This window comes from Chlamydotis macqueenii, chromosome Z (genome assembly GCF_036417535.1).
Source record: "Chlamydotis macqueenii isolate bChlMac1 chromosome Z, bChlMac1.mat, whole genome shotgun sequence".
NCBI lineage: Eukaryota > Metazoa > Chordata > Aves > Otidiformes > Otididae > Chlamydotis > Chlamydotis macqueenii.
Window position 1 is genome coordinate 12,140,606 of NC_141593.1, and position 25,132 is coordinate 12,165,737.

Below are 25,132 nucleotides of genomic sequence, written 5' to 3' on the forward strand. Positions count from 1 at the left end.
TGATTCCATCAGGAAGCACCAGCACTGTTTTGAGATAGATGGTATAGCCCTCCAGAAGCTTGGGAAGTTATTGACTACTTGAAATTTGAAAAAGCAAAGGGACATTTTAAAAAGAAGAATACCAACTGCACCTGCTTGGAAAGAGAAAGAGCATTTCCATTTCTGACAGTCCTTATGAGACACTGCTTCTCAGAGATTCAGAGCCCTTTCCCTGGCAGAACTGCACCTCCATTTAAAAAGCACAGTGCAGCCCTGTTAGTGCAATCCGATGAACAAACACTTCAGCAGATGCCACAGTGAGCACCCCAGTATTCACATTAGATCAGATGCATTAAGACGAGCCAAGAATTAGGATTAATGTCTCAAGTTTTGCAAAGCTTATAAAAGACTCTAAATGCTTATTCATACAATAGTAAGGATTTTCTGAAACAAGCTAACAGCATTTAATCTGTTTTAAACTCCCACGGCTTGGGACGGAGGTAAACTGAGGTCATTCCATTAGGGATTGAAGAAAACTCTTCACACACGTTAATTGTAGCAAACATTACCAACATTACTTGAGAGTACTCTGTTTTCTTTCCTACTATTACAAATTAGGTGCAGCACATTTCTAAGGCACATTTTTCAGACTATGGTAACTACGCTAATCAAAAAACATGAATTGGCTCGCTGGAATACAGGGAGTGCCATACTGCATCAAACCAATAATCTTTGATTTTAATAAAGTGTTATCAAAGCACAGAAGGCTGTAACTCTTCTAATAGAAAATTATGTAATAACAAACATTAAGGGTGGGATGGGAAGACCATGGTAGTATGACCTGCGAAAGGGGGACAGCTTAGCTTGGGTAGCTTTAAACGTACTGGTCATCAAAATTCTTCCAACAAAACAATTTTCATCATGCTGAGTTTATACTCTTTACTCACAATTGTATGAGGTGAATGTCCTTGTGTTTAAATTTACTAGGAATTGCTGCCCTGGATAGTAAAGCATCAGGGAAGATGGGAGTCCGAGCAGTAGTCTACTACATGAGCACTACGATCATTGCTGTACTGATTGGTATAATCATTGTGGTCATCATCCACCCTGGGAAAGGTACTAAAGAAAACATGCACAGAGAAGGCAAAATTGTGCAAGTGACAGCAGCAGATGCCTTTCTTGATTTAATCAGGTATGGCTATGATTTTGCACATTTTCTGTACCAATAGCAATGACAGTAATATTTAGATTCACACAAGAACAAAAGTAGAGAATTTTAGGCAGCGACTGCATAAACTAGCCAAATTTCTTTCAACTACATGATACCAATATCTCTAATGCTTACAACGCTACAAAAGAATATATGGATTTATTTTCAAATCAAGGTGTTGCAAGAGAAGAAACTGTGCTTAATATTCAAAGAAAGATTTTTTTCTTTAACGCACAAAAGAAACACTTGTCTTCTTCTGTCTGCATGGGTCTTTTCCCCTCCTTCCGTAGCACAATCCTTATTACCAAATTCCTCTGCTTTCCTTTACTTCCAACTTTCAACAGTTTTCTCACTTTACTTGAATCCCTGATTTAGCTATTCATCTTAATTTTGAGTTCTAGCCGCCAATATGGGTGCATCTACTCAACTTGTTAAACTGTATGGATGGGAAATAAATTCCAGGAACAGGCAAGTAAAATGCTTGAAATAGAGGGGCACAGATATAAAGTCTTGTTTTCTCCTTGTTCAGAGACTCTGCAATGCCTCTTTTATAGAGCTAATATGTCACAGATGTATTCCAGGGAGTAGGGAAGCTGAGGTTTTGAACTCGGGAGCTTTTCCACAGGTAAAGCCACCAAAATTTTGTGTTCCACTAACCCATTTGGAGAAGCCAGAGACATGGAGAAAGGCCTCCAAGAGTCATGCTGCCAGGAAGGGGGACTTCAGAAAGACCCATGAAGAGGTTTGCACTCAGATTCCTCAAGATTTATTCAGTTAGGCTGCTTCTAATTCTCTCAGAAATGTCACCATTCTGGAAAGCAAAGAAACAAACCCCCATATGTAACAAGTATATACACAGACATACATAATTATATGTGTATGTATGTGTTATTATTAAAGAATACTCAAACTTCAGAAATATTTATTTTTAATCATTATGAGACTCTAAATCAAGTGATAAATGTCATTATGTACTAGGCTACCTGACTGCAAAAATTGTTTGAGAAGTAGAAATGCATTAAATATTAATCACTTCTTTATTAATCTGGATTCAGAAAGCGTTAATAAATACAAAATTAAAAGTCAGCACTGACCCACAGAGCTTTGTTCATTTGGTAATTTAGCTAATATTCTGCTCCATAACCAGACCTGCTATACAGTATTGGATAAAGAGATTGCAATTGCCAGGATCTATCCAACTCTACTACATTTCATCCTGATAAAGCTAAGCAGGGCAATGCTGTACGCAAAGCTCTACTCACTGCATATATAATCACATATTGGTCTTAGGATTCCTTTGAAAATTATCTGGTCAATTCTTTTATTAGCTGTGCCCCTACTTAAGATACTACTACAGTCTTACTACTTCTCATGTTATTTTCTTTCTTTTTCACAGAAATATGTTCCCTCCAAATTTGGTGGAAGCTTGCTTTAAACAGGTAAAAACGTTTTGTTATTTCCAGCTAAAACATACCAAAGTAAGAAATTGAAATGTAATAGCATTTTCTTTAGGAATATCACATACTTGTACTTACAGCAGAAGCAAATCTTATGTATGCTGCCAGTTGTCAAAAAAAACCCCAAACTAAACCAATCAGATCTGTGCTCTCTTTTCAATCATATCGTCTCAATATTTGCTACGAGAAGTGAAGAAAACATACCTGGCACAGCAAATAAAAAAATAAGTTTTTTCAAACTGACAAATTCACAAGTCTACAGCAAGCTTCGTTAAAGTCAAGACAGAATTTACTTTTCAAAAACAGTGTTACGTTAAACTGGGAGATACTGAGATATGCACCATCTGTACAAAGACTGGAAGAAGTTAAAAAATGTAATGTGAGAAATGCACATAGGTCTGAAACAGATGAGACAATTTTGAGGACAGTAATAACAAAATGAAACCTATGATAGGAGTACATAGGAATGCTCCTTCTGTGTTACTTCCCAAATTCATGTATCATTAGCCTGGTCTCAACCTTAACTGTTCTATAGAGACAATAATAGCAACTAGTTACATTCCTTTTTTAAAGGGAAAACATAGATTCAGTGAAACCTATAATGTGTATTTCCGTGATCTAATTACTTCATATTGACCCCACAGACAATCTTGAACTCATATCATTTACCAATTATTGCTGTAGCAATAAAAAAACTGAAATGGGGAGGTCAAGAAGTAAGAGAATAAAGTAGAAACTTTCCAGAGTCCAGCTGAGTTACATCTTGCAGAAAAATTGAAAAGAAACCGTAACATTTTCTTTAGATATATAAACGGAGACCAATAAAAAGCAGTGGCTTTCTAGATTAAAGATTCAGTCAAGATTAAAGATAAGCTAGACCTAGGTCCAAAATCAACAAATGCTATGCCTCTGTTTTCAGTAAGGATGATGATGAACTCAGGACAGTAATGAGGAGAGCAGTATGGAAATACAAAAGTCTGTATCTAAACCAGAAACAAAATTAGAAGAATTTAATGTAATAAAGTCAGGGAATTATATCATCTTTATCTCAAAGTCATGAAAGAATCAGGGCATAAAGTTATAGATCTAGCAGCAAGTATTTTTAATAAATCTCTCAAGTTGGGAAGTTATTTTGTACAACTATTGAAAGCAATAATACTGTCATTCAAATTGCAACTTCAATTGCAATTTGGAATTGATTTAAACAGTTAATAACCCACCAGTTTGATGTCAGTTGTACTGAAGGATGTAAGTACATTGAAGTAAAGAGTAAAGGCTTTGTAATAAATGAAAATGAAAAATAAAAAAGACAAAGAATAATACAGGTTATTGAAACATAGCTTGTAGCTTGTATCAGAATAACTTTCCATCTTTCTTCCACAAGATTGCTCATTTTCCTCTTCTTTTATTTTTTGGGGTTTTTTTTTTTGTTTGTTTGTTTTTTGTTCGTTTGGTTCGGGGGTGTTTTGGGGTTTTTTTTTGTGCCACAGAAGTGCAATGGATCTAATCTTTTTGGACTTCTGTAAAACCAAGGTTTTAATATGAAGCAAGCAAAATAGTTACAATAAAATTATTGTAAGCATTATAAAATTTGTGGAGATAGCAATGAAAGTTGCTGAAGGACTAGGCACACCTCAATTGATATTTTGATTAATTACATTGCCATGAGATGCACACAATTAAATTTACAGATGACAAGAAAGTCCAAGTACTTTGTATTGAGATATCTAACAAATGCCAAAGAAGGTGGTATGTGCCTGGCACACTGTAATACTGTAAAGTCACAACAACAAAGTGAATTGGCTCTTGCAGACAATGGCACATTTGGTTATCTCCTTGTAGTTCTTCATCACATGTGAAATAAACATTTAGAAATTAAGAGTAATTTCTGGTTTGGGATGTGAAGTCATCATTAGAAAGAAAAAAAAAGAATCAAAACCCCTCTAATTCAGCTCTAGGATGTATTAGGTGACATAACTCCAAGAGGGGAAACAAAGCCAGAGGAATGCGACTGTCTGGAAAACTGAATATATTTGGGCCATTACATTCATAGGAAGGTTCACACAAAATGAGCACAATGGAGAGAGGAGTTGCTGGGATTATCAAAAGAACACAGTGTATAAAGCAAAAAGAAGCTTGACTTTAAAACTATGCAGGTACAAAACCCAAACTGGCAACAGAGCAAGGAGAAGTTGAAATTACCGTGACGGAATTTAAACTGGGAATTAGTAAGGATTTTAACTTTCACTACCTAAAAGGTAAAATCCTGGAAAAGTCTTCAACTGGGAGTCGTGGGAACAAACTACCTCAGCAGTTTTAAGAAAAATTATTTCAATAAAGTACCCTACAGCAACAGGAAACTTGACTCAGAGATAGCAGTCCTAAATATATGTAATTAATTAAAGATGTCCTGTAGGTTCTGTTTACATTAAGCATATTGTATTTATCATGTGCTTTATAGCATAAAAGGGATTTCCAAAAAAATGGTTAAAAAAACAGGAAATACTTACTTTTTTTTTCTGACTTTCAGCAAGAGTTATGCTCACTGAAGCACCAGTACTTTAAATCTGTCATACTGATACTATTACCTTTTGAATCAGGTACCAAACCCTAGATTTTTAGGTATAAGTCATTTTGTTATAGCAGATTTATTGAACTAAAAACATTTAACAGGAGAAACAAGTATGTGTAAGATTCCTAGGTATTGAGATGACTTTGTATATCTGACTCCATAGCTTTTTCTATAAAAGTTTACATCAGGTTTTTCATATGTTTCTTAGAAGATATATAAAGAAGGATGCTCCATCTGGCACTAATCTGGTTCTGTAACACTGCGTTTGCTGGCCAAAACACAAAACCAGTCATAGTGGTCTACACTCAAAAGGCGTAATACTGAGCCACAGCTTTGCACACCTGGAAACCATAACTGGCACATGCACTCCACATTCAAATCACATCTTTTGATATATTAGGCGCTCACATTCTGTCTTTTATCATCCTTAGGCAGGTTTCTTTCCTGACAGAGATCTGCACTGGAACCCACTGGAAGGTTATTCTTTCTTTCGCACCATGCCCAGCAGACTCTAATGACTGTGTTAGTATTCACAGCAAGTTTTAAACCCGTCACTTTCCCTATCAATAACACGCACTTCCCAAAGCAGCTCCACTAGCACACTGTACTGACTACCATTTCCCAAGTTTTTAACCTCAAAAGATCAACTGTTACCCAAATTCTGTAACATCAAGACATGGAAAACTGTACTTTCCTTCACATAATTAATTTTAGTGAAGTAAAGTAGGCTTTCTGGATGTGGAATTGCTCTCCTGCAAAATGAAATGGAGCTGTGTGGAGAGGGTAACCAAGGTAGGGAATGCTTCTAGATACAGTTGGGAAAGCTTTTATTGGCCTGCTGCTGGGAGAAGACTCATGAAGGAAGACTGAGACCTTAGGACTTATTTAGGAAGTATCTTCCTAAATTTTCTACTGTTCCTCATTCAGTCTTCTGGTCCTTTGGATTCCCTTTCCTGTCCTTCTTTCCCAGCAAGTCTGTGATGCAAGCAAAGCTGCCTCCTCTTGCTTCTTCTTCTCCTCCTCCTCCTTTGCACATTCTCTTCCCCAGAAACAGGAAGAGTAGTGGAACAAGATGCCCCTTTCCCTCCTAAAAGGAAACACTATTGTGGATCCCAGAAGCCAGGAAGAGTCCCTGTAGAAGAGAAAGAGAGCTCACAGAAAAGCTAACAAAACCTTTCATTCAAACCTTTCAGCTAATTATCGGCAGAACCATTTCAGGTTTAGGTGGTGACATTCAGCCCCACGGGGTCAAAGAGCCACCCTTGCCTAGCAGGTCAAGTTAAGAAGAATAATCTGGAAAATGTTGGTCTTCAGCTTCACTCTGTTCTTCATTAGTCAGACCCTCTGCCCCTGTGAAAGACCAAAGTCCTGTTGGCACTCTGTCTCTATCTGGACGTCCTCTGATTAAATCAGTAGCAGATAGGGATCACCGGAAACAGCAGATTGTTAAACCAAACAGCATACTTTCTGATGCTGGTTATTTCCATATGACATCTGTTGCTACCTTCACTATGCACTGGGGGCTTTCATGATTTTTATCAGTAACAAAAGAGTGTGAAAAGACAGACTGCAGATAAATATTCTACTCTTACCTAGAACTAGATTACTTTGTTCAAAATTTTGTCTGTACCACCATATTCACCTCAAGTTTAGGGATATCTAAAGAAATCTTTGGAGTTATCTTTCAGCTTTGGCCATTATCTCTTCATGTCTCTTTCTTTGCTAAACTAAAAAATGCTATCTTGCCTGGGCTAAGCAATTGTAAGCAGTTTGCTTGTTAAACAGATACTGCTTTTTAACTGTGTGTTCTTTGTGTTATGCTCTGGAGATATATCCAAAGAAATAGAAGTGAACTTGGGGCATCAAAAGAAACAGAGTAAGCCTACCAATTTGGGGAGGGTCATTCTGTTGTGAACAGGTGGAATTTGACGTCAGCTGAAGCTTAAAGAACTGGAAAGATGCATCTGATAAACGTATTTCTTCTGAGTTGTTTTTAATTAAATATTCTTTCCTGAATTCATCCTCATCAAGGGGATTGGAAGTGTTAATCACACATCCAGACATGAATACTAACTAATTGTCTATTCCTCATGGCAATTTTGGATAGTTAAGATATATTTTAACCTGTGTCATCAGCTCCTCTGCAGACAATTTAGAACGCTTTCACACGTCCACATGGAAAGCAATGAAAAAAAATTAATTATGAAGACGGTATATCACTGCCTTATTTTCAATTATTTTCATTTTTTTAAGCTTGCATTTAAGCAAATTTGTTGCTTTAGAAGTCATCATTCACCAAAAGCTACATAATCATACAGACTTAGCACAGACAGTGCTAATTATACTATCTCAGAGTACTGACAGTAAATTATGAGTTTTCAGAGAAGTTACCCCTGCAATTACCTTGTCTGCAAGTTACCCACTGAAATGTGCTACTGTCATGCTACAATGCTGCTTCTTAAAAACTCATGCAATATACTCAAGTCAAACAACTGTGGGTATCTTGTACCACTAATGAAAACAAAATAACAATAAAAGTGTAATTCATTATATTATGCAATAAAGTAATTACATTGTCTATTTCATAATGAGATAACTTAATTAAAATTTGTTTTAAAATTATTCATTAGCACTGTGTCTCATAAAAAAAAAATCCAGAAACATTTTTATTTTCACTAGCAGAGAAGGTTGTTCATAGAAAGCTATTAGTATTAATATGTTCCAAATAATACTTACCTTGCTCCTAATTTGTTCTCTATACATGAACTCAAGGAAAAATTATAAGCATTTTCCATTTAAATCTTACCAGGCAAAAACACCTTTGCTTGGAGACAAAATGCACCAAAAGTTCTCAGAAGTGACAGGACTTCAGTGATGTTGTCTAGATCATCACAGATTATCAGTGTAGGTGTATGGACATCCAGTAAAACATAACCAGCTCTTCTGAGACCCTTAAGCCTACAATCTATTACATGAGCAGTTTGTCTTTGTCTAATTTCTTCCATTACTGAATGTTGAAAAAGAACGAAGATCGAGAATAACAGCTACATGAACAGCTGGTAACTCTAAGATTCCCACTAAGACAGAGATCTGCCTGAAAGTAGGAACCTCCTAAAAGCTCACAAAATGATCTCTTCTCACCAGTTTCTCTGCAGAGCAGTAATAGTCAACGCTGCTATTACCTCATCTATTTCTGTCACCTTGAAGGTGGTCTTTCATCCTGTGACTTCGTATGAACAGTTGGCTTTTTCACCATTCCACACAGAAAATTTGTTTTGTGGTGGTGAATTTTTCTTGTATTTTGCCGTAGTGTCATCTGAAAAAGTGCTAACTGAAAAGCTCAACATACACTTTTTCCTTAGTAGATCTCTCCTTTGCATTTCCCGTATTTGGTTTTCCTTAATTTCTTTTGCTTCACCAGGAATCTTCTCATGACTTTTGATAGACAACTTTGGGCATAAGAAGACAGATAGATCCACAGTTATCCCTAACCTCATTTAGCAATAATGAAAGAAAGGTGACTCAAGTAACTGACTCAGAGCAAATAAAGTTACTCTAATTCCTGTTGCTCAGATTCCCATTTTGAATCTCATTCTGAATAAACTGTTTCTCCACTGGTCTGGAAGAGGTTCTAGACAGACCGTTCTCCCTAGCAACATTCCTGAACACTGAAGTTTGAGCAACAGATAAGATCTACATGTCTGTGTACCAGTCTAGTAGCCGAAATGGAAACAGACTTTGCTAAGTGAGGTCCTAAAATCCATATTATACCTCTAAAAAGACCTAACTAATAAAGAATTAAAGGCATCTTCCTGTTGCGACAGAATTCCAGAATCAACATAAAAAAAAAAAAAGAAGGAACATGTTTATTATAACCTATAGTGATTTCTAACTGGGGTTTTTTAATGTAGGAAACTTTGTGTGACTCTGCTTTCTTCCCTGTAGTTGCCCAACTTCTTCTCAGTCCTCTGTCATAATTTTTGAGCCCAATGGCCAATTCCAACCTAATTTGACATAAGGGGGATGGTTCTCAGACAAATCAAGACAATGCTGCCACTGAAAGAAAAGCAGTTTATGATTTAGCTTGTGGCCTGTTTCGACAGGCAGCAGCCAACCAGCCAGGCAACAAACATCTAACACTGTCTAACCGCCGTATCACATGTTGCTTTTGACCTAGTCAAATAGGTAGGAATGAGAGAAGGACTTGAGGGTAATGAAGGAGAATCAGAACAAAGTCAGTTATGATGTTTCTAGGGAAAGGAGGAAATTAATAGTAAGTTTGGTAGGAATTCTGGCTTTAATTCCAGTCCTCATTATGCAGCTTGCTTTTTCACGTTGTCTAATCTGTACAATTACCATACCTGTACACAACTGGGAAAAAAAAAAAAAAAAAGTGTCTGATGTACCATGTTAGGCAGCATTTTAACATTCCTGCCAGGACTGAATCAAAACCCTTTAGTGAGAACTTTTAGAAAATGTCCTTTTCCACTCTAATACCCCTCTGTCACTTAAAGAGGCAATCCCATCCCTCTCTCCCTGGCTGTGTAGTTCTAATCTCACGGTTTTTCCCCCTCTGGCATTTATCAGTTAGTGAGCTAATTCACCTCCATAGCCTTCATTCAAAAATGGCCACTTTTTTTTTGCTTCATAAGTTTTCTGCCAATTTAAAAAGTTGAATTCTCTCGCTGAGAGATCAAACTAGAACTGACACAGAGGACAAATTATCACAGGTTGGATGTGAGTGGCTGAGGGAGTGGAACTGGGCTTTTCCGTGTCAGCCAACTGTTCGAACAGCTCAGCTGTCTCCTCTAATCACAGTTCAAATCTTAAAATGTTTTAGCAAATTTCAGTTAAAATTCAAGACCTCCAGAGATTTGTTCTGCTACATCTTATTCAGAAACTTCCCATAAATCTCCAGTAAGCAAGTTTTACTTAAAATTCTGAAAGACTTAAAGCCTTCAGGGGACTACAGCAAATATGTGGAAGGAGTGCATAAAACTACGCAGGTGTGAAAAAAATAACTGAAAATTAGGTCAGGGTTGACAGATGCTGATACTCAGGTTTTCCACCTTAGTCATTAGTACTCCATTTCACTCAAATATTTTTGGAGTGTGAACAGTCTCCAGATATTACTAATAATAGTGCAGCTCCTGGACTTAATATTTGTCTTCTCTTGGCAGGCTCAAAAGAATAAAAATCCAAAGCTGTTGAATAACCTCGACACCAGCATCCCATTGCTTTAATAGGGTACCTAGCATCCTGACATATACCAGAAACACTTCACTGGTGATATTTAGTATTCTTTGTGTTCAACAGAATTTAGTCAGGACAGGGCTGCAGGGCTTTTTGAGCCTAGACAGAAGTATTCAGGATGTACATTTCTCTGCAAAAGCATGAGGAAGTGCAAGACTGGTTTTCAAAGCAGACATTTAAGAGCATACTGAGATTCTGAAATTGATTTCCCCATTCCATAATGGAATAATTTAAAGTAGAACCCTTATCTTATTTAAGAAAAGTGATGATTTGTTACTGCAAAGCATAGAAAACTAATGGTTTTGCCATAGCAAAGGAAAGAAGAGGTATGTTACATTTAAGCTACTTTCAGTCTACTTTTTTTCCAGTTCAAAAATATGAAAAAGTAAGGTAGCTCCAGCACACATGAAAATAATTTCACTAGCTAAAAACCATCTATTTATTTAACTGTTGGAAATATGTTGTTGGGAAAAATAGCCATTTATAAAAATGCAAATTAAGAATCAATAGTTTTGTCACAAAATCATAACTATGACATTTCTGTGTCTTTGATTTTGACTTACTTATGAGAAAATGAGTTCCAGAAGCTAAAGGTGAAGATTTAGCTCATAAAGGTAATACGGATTTCTGCTGCTACCAGGAAAGCCAGGTTTTCATCACAGTACATTTTACCAACAAATATCACACAAAGAATTAAAATGTTCCACAATAGTAATTAATAATATAATGTGATTTTTACCTTTGTTTGCTATAGTTCATAGAATTCTTATCTTGCTTTTATTTTTGTTTTAACAGTTCAAAACTAACTATGAAAAGAGAATGTTTAAAGTAGATATTCCATCCAATGACACATCCACAGTGGCCTCCATAATAAGCAATGTGTCAGAAGCAATGGAAACCCTCACCCGAATGAAAGAGGAAATAATTCCTGTTCCAGGTTCTGTAAACGGAGTCAACGCCCTTGGCTTGGTGGTTTTCTCCATAAGCTTTGGCCTGGTCATTGGAAGCATGAAGGAGCAAGGTCAGGCATTAAAAGACTTCTTTGATAGCCTTAATGAGGCTATCATGAGACTGGTAGCTCTAATCATGTGGTAAGTGTATCTTTGATAAATTCAATTTTAAGTTACTAACAATGTTATTTCATCACAGTTGGGCATTGGATAGCAAAAGTCTGTTTGGCAGGAAGTCAGACAATGAGATTTTAACCACCTTGTAGCTTTTTTTCTTAAATTAACCCAAGAACTGTAATTCTGTAGGTCAATAAATTGCCCAAACATACCTACTCTTTCAGTGTGTTTAGCTTTTGACATGAGAAAAACCAGGGTCTACGGCAGAACTTGCTAAGCTTATACAAAGCCATTCTATGTCTCCACAAAGATAGCGATCACAACAGTATGCTATCAAAGTTACTTTATATCCTAATCTGAATTCATTAAAGGAAACCGACAAACCTCTCCCATAATCTTACCTCTACACAGCAAGATCTGTTATCATTAGTTTCCAACACAAGTGGTTGCAGCTGTGTAGTGTATACGTATGTCCTTGCTTTGTAGCTGCACTGCTTAAACATACACATAATATTCCTACTTTCTTTATTGTGCTCAATAGGTAAATTAAACCTTTTCCCTGAAACATCAGGTATGAAATCTTTTTAACAATGAAGATTCATTATTTGTCAGGTACAAGGTTAATTATGAAAAGACATATAAACAAACAAACAAATCAACTGCAAAAGCCTACCCAAGAGCAGACACACATACATTGAAGTACTAGATACAAAACTAAAAATAAGTGTATTTTTTTCCAGTAACTAAAATTCTATTCTGCTAGGAAACTTTTATACAGAGCAAAAATCTTTTCTCCTTCTTCAAAAGCACGCTTAAGATAAAGCAGTGGATGACAATTGTTACTTCTGAGAAGTTTCTACGTGGATTTGATGGCTTAAAGTGCATTGAGATATGCTGGATAAATTTTTTTTTTGTGGTGACTTAGGGTGAAAAGACAAGTGGACATTTACAGAAATAAGACTATACCAAAAGTCTAGCTGCAGCAGAATTACATTAGGGTTTTCAGTGCAGCACTAGCTCTTTCTTCATCTGTAGCTGTGCTTATCAACAGGAAAAAGCAGATCATACTACCTTTGTTACTGCCGTACAATGTAGCTAACCTCTGTCAAACAGATGGCTTCAGGCTAAAGTATTTATCCTGTGCCCCTCTAGATAAAATGAGGCATGGCCAGAAGCAGCTTGAAATCACCAGAAGTTATCAACCTTCTGTGTGGGTTCCTTCCTCCACAGCATGGGAAGCAGCACTGATGAGATAATAGAACTGGGCACTTGGTATAGTTTACAACCATGTCGGTTGAGCCTTTGTTCATTCAGGCAGAACTATAACAGAACTGGCTAAACTAGCTTTTAAATGACACTTGAATTCCAAAGCAAGCTCATCTCCCTACATGTCTTAAAGGCACGCTATACATCTTGAAATCCTTACCAGATCTTGAATCCAACAGAAACACTGACTGCTATAGTTCAATCCAGGATGAATTGTTAAGAGTTAAAGAGTTAAACTTTTGAGCTGCTTCTGAATAATTGTGTCATCCTAACAGTGAAATCCTACATTCAGGCATGCATATAAGCACAAAAGGTATGGATGGGGGAGGGAATTTCTACTTTGTTCAGAACAATACTAATTTCATTTCTTTCTTGCAGGTATGCCCCACTTGGAATCCTCTTCTTGATTGCTGGAAAAATTGTTGAGATGGAAGACATGGGTGTCATCGGTGGTCAGCTTGCCATGTATACTGTAACAGTTATCATTGGTTTGCTAATTCATGCGGTCATTGTCCTACCTCTTCTCTACTTCCTGATCACTCGTAAGAACCCTTGGGTATTTATTGGAGGCTTAATCCAGGCATTAGTCACAGCTTTGGGAACATCTTCCAGGTATAATACAATAATTTAAGGCCATGTTGTTTTTATAATATTGCTGGTTTGACAAACAATTTTGCCTAATGTAACTGGTTAACTCTGTATTCAGGAATTCACTTGGACACTTTATTTCCGTTCTGCTGCTCTCCAATAGAGATAATTATTATCATTATATTGACTTGAACTCTATTTTCTGTAAGAATCCCTGAACAGAGATGTAATGAGTCTGTTTGGTGATGCAGACTGGTGGAACCCTTGAGACTTTGATTAGCCTTGGTGTTTCAGATTTTTAAGAAGTTTGTGATGGCTTCCTGGTAAAGGATGCAGTTGGCAAAGGATATGCATAGCAAAATGGAGCACCAAAGAGGAAAGTTTAGAGGGGATTCTGAGAGACCTTAAGAGCCCTTATTGGGAGCTGACATTCTGTGCTCAAAATCCTGATAGCCAGTGGTGGATATACAACCTGCAACAGAAATGCCACTTCTGCTCTTTGTCGATGAAGTAATAGGTATGTCGTACCAATAAAAAAATTATTTGTGTCTATGATGAAAGGAAACTTTATTGTAATCAAATATGCATGTCTATACCATATGACCCTTCATAAAACACCTTTCATTTTAATAGACTTTAAAAGTGTCTCCTAAAGACAGATGTTTTAAGTCAGACATTCTGTATTACCAAATTCAAGTAACTGGTGTTTGGGATTATTTTGAAGATCTGTATGAGAAGCAATGTGACCATTAATGTAGAATCTATTTAAGTTTTGTATAACTGAAAAAGTTCCTGAGGACCTAAAAAAAAATTATGACAGTATATTAAAGGGTTGAGAGGGATGACTACTAATGTCACATTTGACATTTTTATGTCAATTCTTGCAAATTTGTGGAATGCCTTAAAGATAATTTGATTAATAATGATTTTTTTAAAAAGACAATAAATCTAACAGCAATCAACATAGTTTAAGAGAAAATAAAATTAAACAACAGCCGTTGGTGGGTAACAGTAATAGTGTCAAGAGGGTGTGTTCCAGCTACTGTATGATATTCCTCTTGGCGCTGCTCAAGATTCTTAGCAAGAACCTAGGTTGATGCAGGAGAGTATACTATACTGAGAGTGGATTTAAAAGCTGTTTAAAATTCAACTGTAAGTTGACTGTCATCAAAAAGATTTTCTAGCACAATCTTCCACAGCCCTTCTTTACATTTTATCAGTACTTTATTTTATCAATATTGATAGTTTTCAAAGACGTGAAAGTCTGTTAAGCAGTTTGCGACAAAGAGGTCACTAAGACAGAGTAATTTGAATTGCTGGGTATTGAAAAATATCTTTATGTTGGTGTGATGAGATGTAGAGATACATCTTTAAGAACAAAGAGCCCAGATAGCACTTACAAAATGGACACTTTATCTTTCCTTCTGAGGCAGTGTCTCTGAAAAGGAATATGGCTTCATGTGAGCTTAATGGGCACTCCTGTAGCATACAGAATCATAGAATCATAGAATGGTTAGGACTGGAAGGGACCTTCAAAGGTCATCTAGTCCAAGCCCCCTGCAAGGAGCAGGGGCATCCCTGACTAGATCAAGTTGCTTAGAGCCCCATCCCACCAGGCCTTGAACGTTTCCAGGGATGGGGCATCCACCACCTCTCTGGGCAATCTGTTCCACTGTTCTACCACCCTCATTGTAAAAATTTTTTTCCTAATATCTAATCTAAATTTACCTCCCTCTGTTTTAAAACCATTACCCCTCGTCCTGTCACAACAGGCCCTACTGAACAGTCTCTCCCCATCTTTCTTGTAGGCCCCCTTGAGGTACTGGAAGACCGCTATCAGGTCTCTCCGGAGTCTCCTCTTCTGCAGGCTGAACAGCCCCAACTCTCTCAGCCTGTCCTCATAGGAAAGGTGCTCCAGCCCTCTTATCATCTTCATGGCCCTCCTCTGGACCTTCTCCAACTGTTCCATGTCCTTCTTATGTTGCGGGCTCCAGGACTGGACACAGTACGCCAGGTGGGGTCTCACCAGGGCAGAGTAGAGGAGGAGAATCACCTCCCTCGACCTGCTGGCCCCGCTCCTCTTGATGCAGCCCAGGATGCGGTTGGTTTCTGGGCTGCAAGGACGCATTGCCGGCTCATGTTGAGCTTCTCGTCCACCAGCACTCCCAAGTCCTTCTCCTCAGGGCTGCTCTCAATCCATTCTCCATATGAAGCCAGAATGTTCAGTTAGGTTGGTCTTTGAAATAAATTGTCATTTATATCGTATTTGGATGTAGCAGCAGGGGAACAGGATTGTGGTGTACAGGGTCTGGCTGGGACAGAGTTAACCTCATAGCAGCTCGTATACTGCTATGTTTTAGATTTGTGACCAAAACAATACTGATGACACCCTGATGTTCTAGCTATTGCTGCACAGTATTTGCACAGCATCAAGGCCTTCTCTGTTTCCCACTCTGCTCCCCAAGTGAGTAGATTGAGGGGCACAGAATAGGTTGGGAGGACACACAACCAGGCAGATGACTTGAACTAACCAAAGAGATATTCCACACCACATAACATCATGCTCAGCAATAAAAAGGGAAAAGAGCAGATTTTAGGGAGGCTAGCCATCTTTTACTCCAGAACTGGCTGAGTATTGGTCTGCCTGCAGGAGGTGGTGAGTGATTGCCTTTGCATCACTTGCTTTGTTTTGTTTTCTTTCTCTCTTCTTCCACCTATCCTTCACTTACTCAATTTTTTTATTAAATCTTAGTCCCTGCATTTTCTCGATTTTACTGTTCCTTTCCTCTTTGCCTGTCCTGCTCATGGTGTGGCGGTGAATAAGCAAGTGGCTGTGTTGCACTTAGCTGCCTACTGGTGTTAACCCACAAGTGGTAAAGTAATGTAATTGTCCATCAAAGTGTCCTTTCCAGGGGAGCCAGCAAATACACAAAAGAAAACACGCAGTTTACTTGAATAGCTCAATTTGTATACCTTCAGGTAAACAATGCTTAGGGATGATTCGATCATAACTCCATGACATAAAAAATGAGAAGCAGGAATGTTACAAAATACTGAAGTTAGACACATTTGGACTACAGACTACATAGACAGTGAGTGTAATTAGCCATTGGAAAAACTTACCAAGAGCATTAGGAGAACCTCCATCATTAGAAGCGTTTAAATTTGGCCTTTGCATTTTAAAAAAAAATATTCTGGTAGATCACATAAAAATTAAGACAGTTAGAACAATCAATCTTGTCATCACAATGAATAACACTTTTCATTCCTTTTTTGAAGAATTTATGTCATATTAACTTCTTTTCTTTGTTTCAGTTCTGCAACACTACCTGTTACATTTAAGTGTTTAGAAGAAATAAATGGAGTGGACAAACGAGTTACAAGATTTGTACTCCCAGTTGGTGCTACAATTAATATGGATGGAACTGCTTTATATGAGGCTTTGGCTGCAATATTCATTGCACAGGTTAACAACTTTGATCTGAACTTTGGGCAGATTATCACAATCAGGTACAGAAGCCATTATTACCTACATCTAATAAAAGCACCTTTGTGATGACTCCTTGCTGCTGTATGTGGGATTAAACAAAAGCGTCTAGAGCTAAAAACAAGAACTGCTACAGTAGCTGACTAACTGTAACGGTTTACACCTTCTGCACAGAAGAGGTCTTCCAGCATATATTCTTCATTAGGTAAACCTTTAAAAAACTGTAACATGGCACACCTAAGCCTGCAATTAGTAGAGTCAACAGGAACAGTTTTCAATGACTTTTAAATTTTCTTTCTTAAGAACTCATCAGCTGCTGGGAGCTACAGACTTACAATCAGTACCAGGTTGTTTATAATGCATGTACAAAGCAGTAGCACAAAAGCATCACAGCACTAATGCTAGCAGACGTAGTGTTTTCCTAGTCCTGATGGTCTCAGCATACAAGTAGGGCAAGCTGTGTAAGGAGCAGTAATAACTTTTACTACACCAGCTGATAGATGTGGAGAAGATGGATAGGTTTTCAAGCACATAAGCTTACATGTTTGAAACAGAGCCGCAAATAGCCCACTAAGTAGCACTCAATGATAACCGATCTGCATTAATTTCATTATGTTACTCAAACAGCTTAAGAGAAAAGGGTGATGGGTACATGTGCAGAAGAAAGAAACATCAGCAAGGGGAGAGAAGGACACTGCAGGATGGAGAGACACGTATTTATCACTCAGGAACACTGAAAGCTCAGTAGGAACATAAATGTTCAAGCAGAAGTGCTTCTCTCAATAAAAACCATCAGCTTAATTCAGCATTCATTAACAGAAGGCAAAACTCTGCCTTCACACTCTGAGGCAATAGTTCCACATCCATTAATACTAGAGTTGCTCCCTGCCAAATCACATGACAAAACAAATTCTTCCTAAACCAGGTGTGAACAAGCACATTTCTATCAAGTTACTAGACTGTATGATTCACGGTTTCTGGCAACTTTCTGTCTCCTGATGGCAGAATGCCAACTGCTGGAGGACATATAACTCACCTGGCATGAGATGGACAGAGAATAAAAGTTCTTGCATTAGATCTGCCCGGACAAAATTACCTCCTCAGCTTTTCTTTTAATGTGTTGGAGCTTGTAGAGTGAGCTTGCTCAATGGGTGGGGGCATGTAGCTATGTTTTTGTCTGGTCCTTAGCATCTAGTAGGGGATTTACTAGCTAACAAAATCCTGGTTTTAGGGTTCTGCATATAGGTTTAGTGCAAACATTCTGGATTAAGATCCACACTCCCCTGCAGCTACGCAGTATTCAGAGAAGGGACTGGGCTCATCTTTTTATTTACTACTGAGCAAATGCCTTCTTGCTTCATATTTGTTTTTAATGTTTGCCAGATGATATGGACAGTTTATTATGGAAGTCAATTAATCGCTCTTGCCATCTCTTTGCACAGCATCACAGCTACAGCTGCCAGTATTGGGGCTGCAGGCATTCCTCAAGCTGGACTGGTCACCATGGTCATTGTACTTACATCAGTAGGTTTGCCTACAGATGACATTACTCTTATCATTGCAGTGGACTGGTTCTTGTAAGTATTTTTATGAAGTTACAAAGAAAACATCTTTAGAAGTGCAATAGCCAGGGATGTTCCAGCAATACTGCAATCAGTGGTGTACTTCTTTTTCTGTTGATGGCAGTTGGAAAGAAGTGTTAAAAACAATCACAATTTCTTGCGATTAATGGATTTGCTTAGAGCAGATGGTGGAAGGTGTTAGTTAATGATAGTTCCTCTTGCATGCAAAAGGGTTACTTAGAAATCTGAATCCTTTGCGTAGTTAGAAAACTTTCAGACACACTGTAATTTAATTAGCAAAGAATTGCTTTAGTCTTCTTTTTTTGTAGGACGTCAATGAAAACCTTTCCATCAATCAGGCTCAGAGCTGTTTCAGATCCAACCCAGTTCATTGCAGCCCTGCTGACTATGCAATATAGGAAAGGTTCATATCTCTACCCATGGACACAGAAATGAAAAACAGTTGCGTAACTCCTATTCTGCCACGACAATGCATTGCCCCTCAGTTTTTCCATTCCTGTCTGTAGAAGACTGACACCTGTAGGTACATGGAGAAATCCCTTAGGTCCACGAACTAAATCAAAAGTAAAAGGTTTCCTCCAACCTCTATTTCATCTAACCCTTATTAGTTACAGTTTCCAGAGGCTTTTACCCTTCAGTCTTCTCAAGTGACCCCTGCAAGAAGTTGCCTGTGCTGTTATCAGAACACAACATGTTCAAATGAGTATCTAATCACACGCCCACAGCCTTGTGTAGGTGGACGCTTGTCGAGTAACAGTGCCAGTCACTCCTTGTCAAGCTGCCTCCTACATCTGTGCAGAGCCCTCTAAGAGGACTGCATTGTTGTAGCTGAATTTGAATTATTTCACCAGAATTCCACCCTAAATTACTGACTGTAGTTTATGGTCAGGAGGGAAATTACTCTAACAAGGTAGATTCTCATTGGCTTACATGTTCCGAGGATATGAACCCAAACCACCAGAGTATAGAAATGCCTCCAAGAAGCATCTGCAATATGATTCCTTTGCTGTTCTCATCACACAGCTCTTTCATGCTGTGAAGTTGCCAAGAGTATTAACACATTTTGTGACTCCAAATCCTAGTATATTTGTTAATTTCTGTAGAAGAAATCATGGCATTAACAGTTCAGATAAATGAATATACATAAACCAGCTGAATCATCTAGTAGCTATTTAAAGGCCATCCTTGAACAAGTGGTGAAGTCAAGGCTAACTTGCTGTTTCTCCTTAGGGATCGTCTCCGTACCACTACCAATGTTTTGGGAGACTCTATTGGAGCAGGAATTGTTGAACATTTATCACGGCACGAGCTGAAGAACAGGGATGCTGAAATGGGTAATTCCGTGATAGAGGAGAATGAAATGAAGAAACCATACCAACTGATCTCACAAGAAAATGAGAGTGAGAAACCATTAGACAGTGAAACGAAGATGTAGGGTAAAGAAACCATGAGTCCAACACTACAAGTGTGGAAAACACACACTTTTCCCAGCCATTTACACCTTGAATTCACCAAGTTCATTTATTCCTTGTTTTCTCCCTTTATACTAGCACTGGAAAGAATTAATGAAAATATATTCCAAATTAGCAGTGATCATGGTATATGTTGGCTTCCCACTTAAAAAAAAAATTAACAGACAACACCAGTCCTGCTAGACATGTGCTAAATGAGGATAAAAAAGAGAAATTGTCACTTAAACAAAAACAAAAATCAGTGTATATGTTACTCTGTCCTGTGAAACTTTTTTTTTTTTATGAACTGGAAAGTAAAAACATATGACAGAGCCTGAATATGGTTTTATTTTTTAAAAAATCTGTTGCAAAATTCCTAACACCTATAAACACACAATCATTACGTCTAACTTGGTAACTGCATCCAGCTAAGTAAATTAACAGGATTTTTTTCTTTTTTATCTGATTTTTTTTAGGGTTATATTGTTGTTCAAATACTAGCAGGACAATAAAAAGAAGGCCATTAATTGAAAGGATAAAAGGGGAGAAGATACATTAAAAAAAAACAAAAACAAAAACAACCCAAATCAGCACTTTTATCAGCCAAGTTTTTAAAATATTTCTGAGGAAGTTATTTTATCTAGACACAGTTTTTCACATTAGCCTCAGCTGATCTTGACAAAAAATTAGCGTCGTCAGCTCCCACTGACTTGCAAACATTTATGTATGTATGTACGTATGTACATCCAATTTGGATTTGCCCCCTTAATTTCAACGTCACAACCCAGAGGAACAATCTATGTGTGTAAGTGTGGGAGTAAGGCCCTAGACTGGGACAGAAAACGTGTCTCCATCTCTGTTTGGAAAAAAAATCATAGTGTTCTCTGGGTACACCAATCATCTACCTAACAAGCAATAATAAGAACAGAAGGCATTTCCAGCCTTCTGCAGAAGGTGCAGAAGGGTGAAATGTTCAGATCCTAAAGGGGCTGGATTCTAAATCTGAACTGCTGAAACCAACAGGAGGTTTTCAGATCAGAATCCTCCTAAATGCTTGGTCATCCCACTAATAAGTAATAGAGCTATTTGCTGGACTTACATTTTTCCATCTGGAGAAGAAGGCTTACTATCTCAATGTGAAATTTTGAAATCTTTGTGTGTTGATCAGTAGCATCTCAAAAACAAAAAATAACTCTTTAGAAAAGAAAACTAATGGGTGCTTTTTTACTTTTTGCTAGCAAAAAAAAATATAAACTGCAAAATAGTAAATACTGTGATAAATGTTGAAATTTTAATTAGAAAGGATTTTAAAGCACAATATTGTAGGTTTCTTTCAGGGAACAGATAAGTAAAGAATGAAAAAATGAAGACAATGCACTTACAAGCCTGTAGCTTTTTTTGTTCATTTCAAGATTATTCCCTGATGAAGCGCTTTTCTAGAAATATAAATTGTGTCTTTTTTCCTTTTTGCCTTGTATTATTATAGAGGTTAAACTGCAAAGTTTTCTAATGCAATTACCATTGGGGGAATGAAAAAATATTAATTGACAGGCACAATAGTGCTGCATAATCTCTTTTATTAAAATGTCCAATTGCCTTCTTTCTCCCTCCCCCTATCAAAATATTCTGATGATAGAAATGAAGGACTCCCTTGCAATGTCCCAATTGCCACTCAGAAAACATTCAATATGTTGCTTCTGTCACTAAAAGGATATAAATATGCTGCACAAGTAACTGTAGTGAAAAAGTCAGCGTGCTGGTTGAAGGCAAATCTTTTCCCAGGCAAGACTTTTTTACAGAACTGAAAACTCCTGCTCATTTTGTCCAGTTGCATAACCCAGACAATACAAGCAGGAACTCTCCAATGAATGAAGTGACGAGGGTTTAATACAGAGTATTGAGCACTCAAACCAATAAAGCTCTAAATGAGTCTCTGACTGAAAGAAAACAAGCATGGGGATTTTTTTTTGCTAAGAGAATGCAAATCTAGAATATAGACAGGCATTTTCTTATATGTAATTAGAGATATTTTTATATAGATACTGTATTCAGAATGTGTGTATAAACATTAACTGTAGAATTTATGGCATAACAATTTAATTGTCTGTTAAGATTTTGTTTGGAAATACATTGCAAAGACAATGTAAATGGCTGTCTTTCTATGACATCAGTTGAGAAAAATGCATTGTGTCACAAAGAATGTGATCTTTTTTTATACTAACTTTGTCTCTTATGGACGTCAGGTATTATAGAAAGATTCCCTTCCCCATTCCTAATTGGTTCTGCATTGCTATGCACCCAGAGTGGACTGAGAAATATTACTTTGTAGATGTATTTTCAATAAAAATAGTTTTACATTACTGCTTTTTTTGTGATTTAGAATTTCTTTTAAAGGCTCTGTAATAGAAGCTTTGCACAAACTCAGAGCCAACAAACTTGTAATGTAGGATTTCAGGAATTTCAGACCATTTTACACAGCAAGGCTTTGACACAGTAGGGCTTCCTTACTTATAATACCTGTTTACATTTTCATCATCAAAAATAAATAAGTAAAGGAAGAGAGTAACATTAAAAATTTTAAAAAATCAATGCTTAAGTTAATTAAAATTCAAGTATATAAATTCATATTAATATCTGCAAAACATTTTTTAAAAAGTATTTACATTTTCATTGATTCAGCTGCTGCGAAGCTGCCAGTTCATTTTGGATATATGATTAGATGGTCCAAAACCCTCACTAACTGGGGTATTACAGCCATCCTAGACAATCCACTGTTTTTCTCACAGAAGTGGTTTGTGGTGGTGTCAGGGTTCATTCGGCAACAACTTCAGCTAGCAGTTATCATCTAATGAAAGTGAATGTCTTGTCAGAAGGACTGGGAAGGTATAGGAGACACAAGACGAATCACTTGCATCTGGAAAGTTGTGTTGGTTGGAGCAGATGGAGGCAATAGGGAGAAGTCCTGCCTTCTTTTATATACACCAACAAACCACTAGACAATGACCTCTATGAATTTGTCTGTGGTATTCTGAGTGAAAATGACATGTAATGCAACCAGTTTTGTAAAAAAAAAATCAGAGAAGACATGGTGTTCTATAGTGCATGAGTGTAACTTTTCCCAATTTTTTTCTAGTTATCTACACATTCATTCACTCAATCCAGGTAAGTATCTTTGTGTTTCCAGAATTACTTTCATTATGGGAAGAGCTAAAGAAAGAGGGTTAGTGTATCACTTGGAGATATTGGTGGCACACTGGCCTTGGTCACTCTTCCGTGCCACTATGTAGAATAAAGATCTCTGGTATTCCATAATTTTTCAGCAGTGTTTTCATTTGGAAGTTGGGGTACAAAACAGCCATGCCATTCTTAGGCAAGAATTTATGTCTCCGTAACAGTGTGTGGCCAGTATAAAGCAAAGTGATCATGCATGTGGAAAATCAACTACTGGCACAGGAAAGTATTTCTGTCCTCCCTTCCAAAGGACTGAATTTGTACAAGTGACATTCCTCTACCAACACAGGCACAACTGATTGATAAGAAATCTAGGGCATTTTTTTTTCAACTAACCCTGTAACAAGCTCTTGGTTTAATAAAGTTACAATGAAAATGGTACAGAAGCTTGTATCTTGCTTCTAGTATGACCAACAGTGTGCTAGTTGTGATCAACAGTGTGTGATCAACTTGCTTCTAGTGTGATCAACCATTTCCCAGAACAGGATAAAAATCTGAGATGGACTGACAGATCACTCCCTGTCTGGATTTCTGTGTTATCTTTTTAAAGAGATGGGCTTACCCTGGAAGCATGGAGAAAGACTTGTACATCTCCATGCCAAACTGAAAACCCAGACTTGCAACATCAGTGAGGCAGCAAGATTCCTTCTGATAACAAAGAGAGCTGTAGTCAGATGGTATCATCCTGCATGGTGAGCCCTTTCCTTTCCCCATTTGCCTCCTCAGATGTCTCAAAGATACCTAGAAGTATCTAAAATTCCAAAATGTTAGTATGGGAGCACTTGCATCTCTAACTGAAGTTTTTCTTCAACATGCCTCATTACACAACTAGGGCTGCACAAATAATCGATTTTTCACTTCAGTGAGAGAACTGAAAAACTAGGGAGAGTAATTCTTCAAGGGCATCATCAAACACTATTCTTATTGCTTAAAAAAAGAAAACAGACTATTTCAGCTATAACGAAATGTTTCATTCTCCACTTCTTGAAACATCCTATCTCACTTCTGGATTGCTTTTGCTCTATTTTAAACTAAAACAAAACTCAGCTGCAAAACGACATGTAACTCAGAAATAAAACATTGAACCAATTTTCTAAGAAAATGTCAAAATGAAGTATTTAAACTCTTCTATAATATCTCCTCACTTTAAAGTCAATTGTATTTACAGAAGCTGGCACAGCTTCACAAGTACTTGCCTCAAAACTGCATTTTTCAGCAGTATATTTTTATATTAATGCTTTTTCTTTGCCTTTTACAACTTCCTTTCTCCAGACATTGCACATTTTTCTGCTTTTCCTGATTGCTTAGATTTTTTTCTTCATTGTACTATTGGCTTTTAAGGAGCTTTTAAAAACTCCTGATATTTGATAAAATTATTAAAACCAGCTATTTCCTGATATTTTTCCAATATTGTTACTATTACTCTTTCTCCTAAACCTGTGTCCATTTCCTGCATTGTGGTTTTTTTCAATGCCTCAGTTTCCCATTTTCTGCAGTAGCATATACCTTTCTCCATCTATTCCACTTTCTCTCTTGCCTTTTCTCTTCATTTTTACAGCTTCTCCTCCACAAACTCCACTGTGGCAGGTCTTCATAAACCCAGATTCAGGTCCCAGAAGTATTCTTGGTCTCTTTCATAAACCTAGACATGACTCAGCTTTCCCTGTTTTGGTTCCTGACCAATAAAACGGGAACATTAGCATTGCCCTAAAACCACAGTTGTTTACAGAAAAATCAAGATTGTGGAGAGCCCCCTCAACGGAGATACACACACCCGGGTCATGACTCATGCACCATCCAAATCCTGAGGATCTGCCCCTACTGCATAGTACCTGACCTTTGTACTAATATCTCCTCTGCTGTAGATACTTAAGGTGTATTTAAGAATTTATACCACCTTCTCTTCAAAACAAAATTTAAATGAATTTGTTCGTCGTAATTGCGCATAAAAACAGGACAAATCCTGTGGTGCTTCCTGGCTCCTTTCA

General features: G+C 37.4%; 1 protein-coding gene and 1 long non-coding RNA gene across 2 annotated transcripts in view; one reads left to right on the plus strand and one right to left on the minus strand.

Annotated features, from left to right (window-relative positions):
* The window catches only part of SLC1A3 (solute carrier family 1 member 3), a 66,841-nt gene extending 44,568 nt beyond the window's left edge, over nucleotides 1-22,273 (plus strand). Inside the window, exons 4-10 of the mRNA XM_086770053.1 lie at nucleotides 967-1,171; nucleotides 2,586-2,628; nucleotides 11,267-11,562; nucleotides 13,183-13,416; nucleotides 16,708-16,902; nucleotides 18,322-18,456; nucleotides 19,693-22,273. Of these exons, the coding sequence (XP_086626179.1) occupies nucleotides 967-1,171; nucleotides 2,586-2,628; nucleotides 11,267-11,562; nucleotides 13,183-13,416; nucleotides 16,708-16,902; nucleotides 18,322-18,456; nucleotides 19,693-19,897 (1,313 nt within the window). The 3' untranslated portion in view covers nucleotides 19,898-22,273. The remainder of the gene's footprint in view (nucleotides 1-966; nucleotides 1,172-2,585; nucleotides 2,629-11,266; nucleotides 11,563-13,182; nucleotides 13,417-16,707; nucleotides 16,903-18,321; nucleotides 18,457-19,692) is intronic.
* Nucleotides 22,274-22,406: 133 nt separating this feature from the next.
* On the minus strand, nucleotides 22,407-24,754 carry LOC147596260 (uncharacterized). Its single transcript, XR_015261414.1, has 3 exons — nucleotides 24,651-24,754; nucleotides 23,707-23,895; nucleotides 22,407-22,941 (listed from the first exon to the last, which is right to left on the minus strand). It is a non-coding gene; the product is annotated as an uncharacterized LOC147596260 (long non-coding RNA).
* Nucleotides 24,755-25,132: the final 378 nt, after the last annotated feature.